This window comes from Mirounga angustirostris, unplaced genomic scaffold, assembly GCF_029215605.1.
Source record: "Mirounga angustirostris isolate CCGP_5_RB_7025 unplaced genomic scaffold, mMirAng1.0.hap1 SCAF_2, whole genome shotgun sequence".
Classification (NCBI taxonomy): domain Eukaryota; kingdom Metazoa; phylum Chordata; class Mammalia; order Carnivora; family Phocidae; genus Mirounga; species Mirounga angustirostris.
Genome location: NW_026991710.1, coordinates 61,428,515 through 61,435,613, shown reverse-complemented (window position 1 = coordinate 61,435,613; position 7,099 = coordinate 61,428,515). Strand labels below are relative to the sequence as shown.

At 51.6% G+C, this 7,099-nt stretch overlaps 1 protein-coding gene across 1 annotated transcript; it reads left to right on the top strand.

Moving 5' to 3' along the window:
- Positions 1-1,940: 1,940 nt before the first annotated feature.
- Positions 1,941-6,068, top strand: SOWAHB (sosondowah ankyrin repeat domain family member B). The gene has a single exon (XM_045879424.2). The coding sequence runs from the start codon at positions 2,331-2,333 to the stop codon at positions 4,662-4,664; it is 2,334 nt and encodes a 777-aa protein (XP_045735380.1). The 5' UTR covers positions 1,941-2,330; the 3' UTR covers positions 4,665-6,068.
- The last annotated feature ends 1,031 nt before the right edge of the window (positions 6,069-7,099 follow it).

Below are 7,099 nucleotides of genomic sequence, written 5' to 3'. Positions count from 1 at the left end.
CCTGTAACCTGGGACAAGAGAGAGAAAAAGGAGGTGAGAAGGTCTGGGTGCTAAGGCCGTGTGCACCCAGAAATCTAAAGCAATTGGATTTTTTTCCTTCTCTTTCCCAGCTTCTGCTCCTCAGACCTACTCATTCCACCCTTAACTAAAGATAATCTGATTCCAACAACCATGCCTTGATGAGCCCTTTCTTTTTCCCTAGTCCTTTTAAGTGCTTCAAGTCCATAGCATCACTCCTCCTTGCCACAAGACCCCTTTTTTTAGCCAGAAGTTTTGAAAAATACCAAAGGGGGCAGGGAGGTTCTTTCCACCTGCTTCTCGAAAATACCCACCTGAATTTACCATTTGGACTCCCTCCTGCCCTAGGTGTGGACACGCCTCACAGTCCCATCAAGACTCCACACCAGGAAGTAAACACAAAAGGAGGCTAAAATTTAATACAAAATTTTTATTTTAATAACCATTCTAAAAGCTTGACGTTAATGTTTCACCTCAGCAAAAACCACTATCCCCCTTCTCAACCCAGTTATTGGGTTTGAATTGCAGAAAATGCCAAAAATAGACAAAAACTTTTCCCAGTTCTTCTTTTTCACCTAGATAATTTAAAGCCAAGGATTCCAATTCGTTCATGGAAAACTGCCAGGGTACTACTGGGGACTTAAGATGAAGCTCAGCTAACGTTGTCTATGTGGCAGTTGTCTATGTTGACAACTGTAGGGCCAACGTACTTTCAATACTGTCCCTTAGCAAATAGGACAGGGACTCATGAAACAACCAAAAACAGTAGCGCAGAAGGAAAAGTAGAAAAAGAAGGGGGAGTATAGGAGAGAAAAGGGGTACAACAGGGCAGGAGAAAATAGACTTTATGATAGGAAAGGTAGCCTAGGGGAGGGCATGGAACCACAAAAATAAATAGATAAAATAATGAAAGTATCTTGGGCATGGAAACAGGACTGTCAAACAGGCTCTCAAAGACCTCAGTTAAAGAGAGGGCCAGACCAAGAAGTGGACAGACAGATCAAATGAAAGGGAAAAGCAGCTGTTAGGAAAAGCTCTGTGTCTTGAGGCCAGTGACAAAGACAGCTCTGGTGCACAGATGGACTTGGAATTGGAAAGTCTACAGCCTCTCCACGGAGAATGAGAGTCAAGCGGCCATTCTAAGGTTTGGAGCAGTGGGGTCAAATCAGGCAAGCTTGCAACATGCTTACTACTTCCAACGTAGGGAACCTTCCATTCGGGGAGAAAAGGCAACACCGCTCAAGCCAACACAGAAGGGACTGTACAAAAATCTCTTCTGTTCACAAACTTTGCAGTAAATAAAAACTAACACTAGACAACAAATACCTTCACTGCATGATTCCCGTTCCTTTAAAGCTGCTGGGGCAATCAACTATCAAACTGAGTTTTCCTTAACGTGAGACAATTACTAGGAAAAAGAAAGGCTGAACCCAACCCCTAACTTCCAGAGTGATTTCTCTTTTCAGTACAGACTGAGGTGTATTTGGATGCCTGAGGAGCAGCCCGGGCAGTTTGTCTAGATGAAGAAAAGCTTGTTTGGGGTGCAAACTGAGTTCCCCCGACCTCGATACTGCCTTAGGGAATCTGAAATTCCCTACCCCAGGGCGTGAATAAAGGCATCTTTCTGGGACACCGCAGCGTGCCAGTAAATTTACACCTTCCTCCCCCTGCCAACGGCTTTCGCCAGAACTTCTGCCGCACCGAGAGAGGGCAGGAACGGATTTTCCACGCTTTCGTTTCCTACGTGGCCGAGACCCAAAGGAGCGGCCGGTCGCTTACCTGCCTCGTCTGGCCCCGCCCGGGAGGGGCTGCGCGTTCCGCGGAGCGGCGCGCTGTCGGCTCCAGCTCGCCGGCGACTCACCTACCGCGCTCTCTCTGGCTGGGAGCAGCCTGACTCATCTGGGAGAGGTGGCAGGGCTGGGGAGACCTCAGAGGGCGGAAGGACAGGAGGAGGCGGGCCGGGCCTTCCCCCAGAGCCGGGGAGGAGGCGTCGCCAGGACGCAGGTGAAACCGACTCCGACCTATCCCGGGAACTTTCGCGGCGGGGACTCGCTGCGAGAGGCCCGCGTCGCGCAGGGGCGGCCGAGGAGCCGCCCTCTCCTATCCGGGCTGCGTGCGGGGGGCTCAACCCGGGGGCCTCTATCCGGGGGCGCTCGGGGCCCGCAAGCAGCGCCGCCCTCCTCGGCTGATGGAGGCGGGTGGCGCCGCCCCGGGCGCAGGTGACCCACGACAGGCCAGGGTTTCGGCTGGCAGAGGGGAGCGCAGGGAGGGCGAAAAGCTGACACCCGGGGCCAGGAGACGACAAGGCAGCGATGGCCCGAGAGTTAAGCCAGGAGGCACTACTGGATTTTCTGTGCCAGGCCGGGGGAAGAGTGACCAACGCCGCCTTGCTGAGCCACTTCAAGAGCTTTCTCCGAGACCCCGACGCGCCCCCCAGCCAGCACCAGCGCCGCCGCGAGCTCTTCAAGGGCTTCGTCAACTCGGTCGCCGCAGTGCGCCAGGACCCCGACGGCACCAAGTATGTGGTGCTCAAGAGGAGGTACAGGGACCTTTTGGGGGAGGAGGGGCTGCAGCGACCCCGAGACCCGCCCGCGGCCGCGGCCCCTGCAGGGGGAGCTGCGTCCTGCGCCCCGCAAGCCGCGCGCGGGGGAGAGCAGCCGCTGCCCAGGCGGCGGCGGCGCGAGAAGGAGCCAGAGGAGGAGCCAGCAGGTGCCGCAGCCCCGGCCGCCCACTCAGGTTGCAGTGGACTCGCAGCCCGCTGCACCCGGGAGGCAGCCCGGGGAGGCGGCGGGCGGAGGGGCGGCTCTGGCCCCGGGGCGGGAGCGAGGTGCGCCGCTGCGGAGACACAGGGCCGCTGCTGCTGGGAATGCGTCCAGAACAGCCTGGAGGGACTGCCGGGGGAGCAGGTGCTCGGTGCAGTCCCGGGCCCCGCCACCGCCGGGGAGAAGCCGGCGAGTGCCCCGCCGGCCCAGGATGACCGCGGGGCTCCCAGGCGGCAGCCGGAAGGCGCGCCCGCAGAGCACGCACGGGTGCCCGCGGCGCCCTGCTCGCCTCCTACAACTGTCGAGGCTGCCGGGAGCCGGGCTTCGCCGCCTGCTCTCCTGTCCCGCCCTGTTTCCCCCGGAGACCCGCCAGAGCTGTTGACCCCGGACTCTCTGCATTATCCCACCCTGCAGCAGCAGCAACAGCTCACTTGGGAATCGGTGGCCAGACATCCCCAGATTCCCAAGGCCCGGGACCAAGGCCCCATCCGAGCCTGGTCGGTCCTGCCGGACAGCTTCCTCCAGCTACCCTCGGAGCTGAGCTTCTGGGTCCGGGAACCTAACTCAGAGCCTCCAGACCCCACTCTTCTCTCTCATTCTGTCCTTTCTGTTGTTCCGGAATCCTGTCCCGAGAACCCTCCATTGGCAGTCTTTCGTAGCATTCGTTGTCAGCTGTCCCTGCAAGATCTGGAAGACTTTGTGGACCAAGAGAGCCACGGCAGTGAGGAGAGCAGCAGTGGGCCCAAAGAGTCTCCTGGGGGCTCTGAAGAGGGGCTGCAGGTTGCTCTGGGAACCCCAGATTGGAGAAAGCTCAGGAATCCAGCTGGAGGTCTTTCTCCAAAGGAGGGCAGCCCCAGCAAGAGCCTTCAGGGCCTCAGGAACAGAGGGGATGGTCACATCTCTCAGCTGGTCTCGACAGAGGCTAATGGCCTTGCAGACCACCCCCAGGAGTCTTTGCCCTGGCCAGCTCCCAGGTTAAGGAGATCCCTCAGGAGGAGCTCTCAGGCAGGGAGAACCAAATTGTCTTCTTCTGATGAGGAGTATCTTGAGCAGGACTTGCTGAAAAGGACTCGGCGCCCACCGCGGTCCAGGAAACCCTCCAAGGCAGGAACAGCATCCAGCCCAAGAGTGGATGCTGCTTTGATACCCAAACCTACAGACATTAAGGCTTCTGTAGCTGAGCGGGGTCGGCCACACACCTCCTGGGCCGGGGCTGGGGAGGAGTCTGCAGCCTTGGTCCTACACAGACCTTCTGAGCACAAGTCATCTGTGGTCCCCCTGGATGCCAGGGAGCACGAATGGATTGTGAAGCTTGCCAGTGGCTCTTGGATTCAGGTGTTGACTTTGTTTTGGGAGGACCCCCAGCTGGCTCTGCACAAAGACTTCTTGACTGGGTACACTGCCTTGCACTGGATAGCCAAACATGGTGACCTCAGGGCCCTTCAGGACTTTGTCTCCAGCACACAGAAAGCAGGGATTGCTCTTGATGTCAATGTGAAGTCCAGTTGTGGATATACCCCTCTGCACCTTGCAGCCATTCATGGCCACCAGGGGGTCATCAAATTGCTAGTGCAAAGGTTGGCTTCTCAGGTGAACGTCCGGGACAGCAGTGGGAAGAAGCCATGGCAGTATCTGACCAGTAATACCTCTGGGGAGATATGGCAGCTACTGGAAGCCCCTCGGGGCAGGCCCATTTTTCCTGTCTATCCTTTAGTCCGAAGCTCTTCCCCCACCAGGAAGGCCAAGAGCCGGGAAATATCAAGAAATATCACCCGGAAGACTTCCTTTGCTGCACTCCTCAAAAATCAGCACAGCAAATGGAAATTGGCCAACCAGTATGAGAAATTCCCCAATCCAAGGGAAAGAGAAGAGTACAGTGACTGAGGTGGTCCCGTCTTTCGAGCATGCAGCCACCACACCCTCATCCTTGAGCTGTTGGGTGAGAAAATTCGTGAGCAAGAGAAAAATTGCTGAGGACTTGGTAAGGAAGAGATCGTGTGAGATGGCCTGCCTAGGGTTTACCTGCCTGGATTTTATGTCAGCACATCCCAGACAGCAGGGGTCATCCAAGCTCTCCGACCGCTCAAGTCTTGGGGCCAGTGAAACCTAGACACAGGGCAGAGGCAGGTGCTTAAAACCCAGGAAGTATTCTTCCCCTTCCCTTGCCAGCACAGACCTGGGCACAGGGAGCCACACTGTTTTCTGAAGCAGCTACTCCAGGCCTTGGCTACAGAGGGAACAGATGTCTAAGAAAAAGGGAGGCAATTCAAGGGATTGACGAAGCCCAAATCCTCTCTGGCTAATAGCTCTCTAGCTTCTATTTGTTTGGACTGTAAATCTTGGCTGAGAGTGGAAAGCACCAGGTTTGAAATCAGATGGCTCCTGTTTTCTCCTTTTTTCTCTTTTTCTTCCCTCCTTCATCCCTCCTTCTTTCCTCCCTCTTCCTCCCTTCCTCCCCTCCCTCCCTCTCTCCCTTCTTTCTCTCTCTCTCTCCCTTCCTTCCTTCCTCCCTCCCTCCCTCTCCCCTTTCCTTCCTTCCTTCCTTCCTTCCTTCCTTCCTTCCTTCCTTCCTTCCTTCCATCCTTCCTTCCTTCCTTCCTTCCTTCCTTCCTTCCTTCCTTCCTTCCTTCCTTCCTTCCTTCCTTTCTTCCCTCCCTCCCTCCCTTCCTTCATTCCTTTCTTCCCGAATCAGTGAAAATAAAATTATTACTGGAGGGTAGAACTTGATTTAAGAGATTCCTCAGCCTTGTCTTCGGGTCTTCCTTTGAATGCAACCTAAGGTGGCTAATGTGTGAGATGATTAGTGCCTTGTTGGGGTCTCTTCTCCATGATCAAAAAAGCAGTTAGATAAGATCCAGTTATGACTGACATTCAGGCCCTGCTTTAAAAAAAAAAAAATCAACCTAAGGGAAACTTTTCAAATGTAAAAGCTGATGGTTCACTTGCATAGTTGCTGAAACCATCTTTCCTGGAAACTCCCTGTGTAACAAATGGCAAAATCAGCATCAGTAGTTCTCAATAGGATTAAATGGCCAACATTCATATTATGGGGAAGCAGTAAGGGTTAAGAGGTGAATGCTCCCCCACGAGGAATTTTCTAAGCTGCTAAAAATGTAATTTTATTTGCACTAAACTTAATGCCAATTAAGATTAAATATTAGCCTTGAAGTGCTGTATCTGTAACAGGACGTGTTCCTTTTAATTGCTTGTGATGGGACTGTGGAATGAGAGAATGGCTACTCGTAAGTTGCAATAGAGTATCAAGATTTCAGAATATAAATTTAAAGAGGGCTGAAAAGTTAAATGTCCATATGGAAATTGTTAATTTTTTGTGGAATGTTTTCATGTGCTGTGGCAATGATGTTGTGTTTTCACAGTATTTGTGTGTTTCTTCTGGGTATTTTTCCCCATTAAAATATCAACACAACTTTATAAGTTCTTGTACTTATGCCAATTACTGTTAACTTTCTTCTTTACAAAATTGCGTTTCAATGAGTGTCAAATATTTTTCTTTCTTTGGAGTTTTACTTTATAATTTTGCTGAAATAAATCTATCTCTGTTCTATGAGAAAACAAACACAAGATAGATATAATAAATAAGTCTAAGCATTGTTTCTTCCAAAAAGACCCATATAAGAGATGAAGTTTGGCAAATCAAATCAAGAAAAAAGCAATACCCCAGACAGTGGGGGCATGGTTAGGAGAGATGAAATTTGAAAGAATAAAAGATAAACAACTATATAAATACTCTAGTGAGTGATTTTCAAGGAAAAAAAATCTTAAGTATCGGGCGCCTGGGTGGCTCAGTTGGTTAAGCGACTGCCTTCGGCTCAGGTCATGATCCTGGAGTCCCTGGATCGAGTCCCGCATCGGGCTCCCTGCTCAGCGGGGGGTCTGCTTCTCCCTCTGACCCTCCTCCCTCTCATGCTCTCTGTCTCTCATTCTCTCTCTCGCAAATAAATAAAATCTTAAAAAAAAAAAAATCTTAAGTATCAACTTCCTTTTAAAAGACAAAGAATATTTTTACTTTATCATATTTTCATCACAAGATCAATGTATTCAATGAATATGTTTGCCTAGTACTGTGGCGTTTACAAAGGTAAGTGGGATGTGACCTCACCCTTCTTGAAATGTAAAATCTAACAATTCATCTTAACTTAAAATCTAATGAGATTTGTTGCTATTGATTTATACCTTATCTTGCTCCCAGGGTGTCTCTTAAAGCTGCATTGTATTAGACACAAGTTTTGAAATGAGACAAAGAGACAAAAGGCGGTACCAGGAATGAGGACAAAGCAACCACAATGCAAGAAAAAATT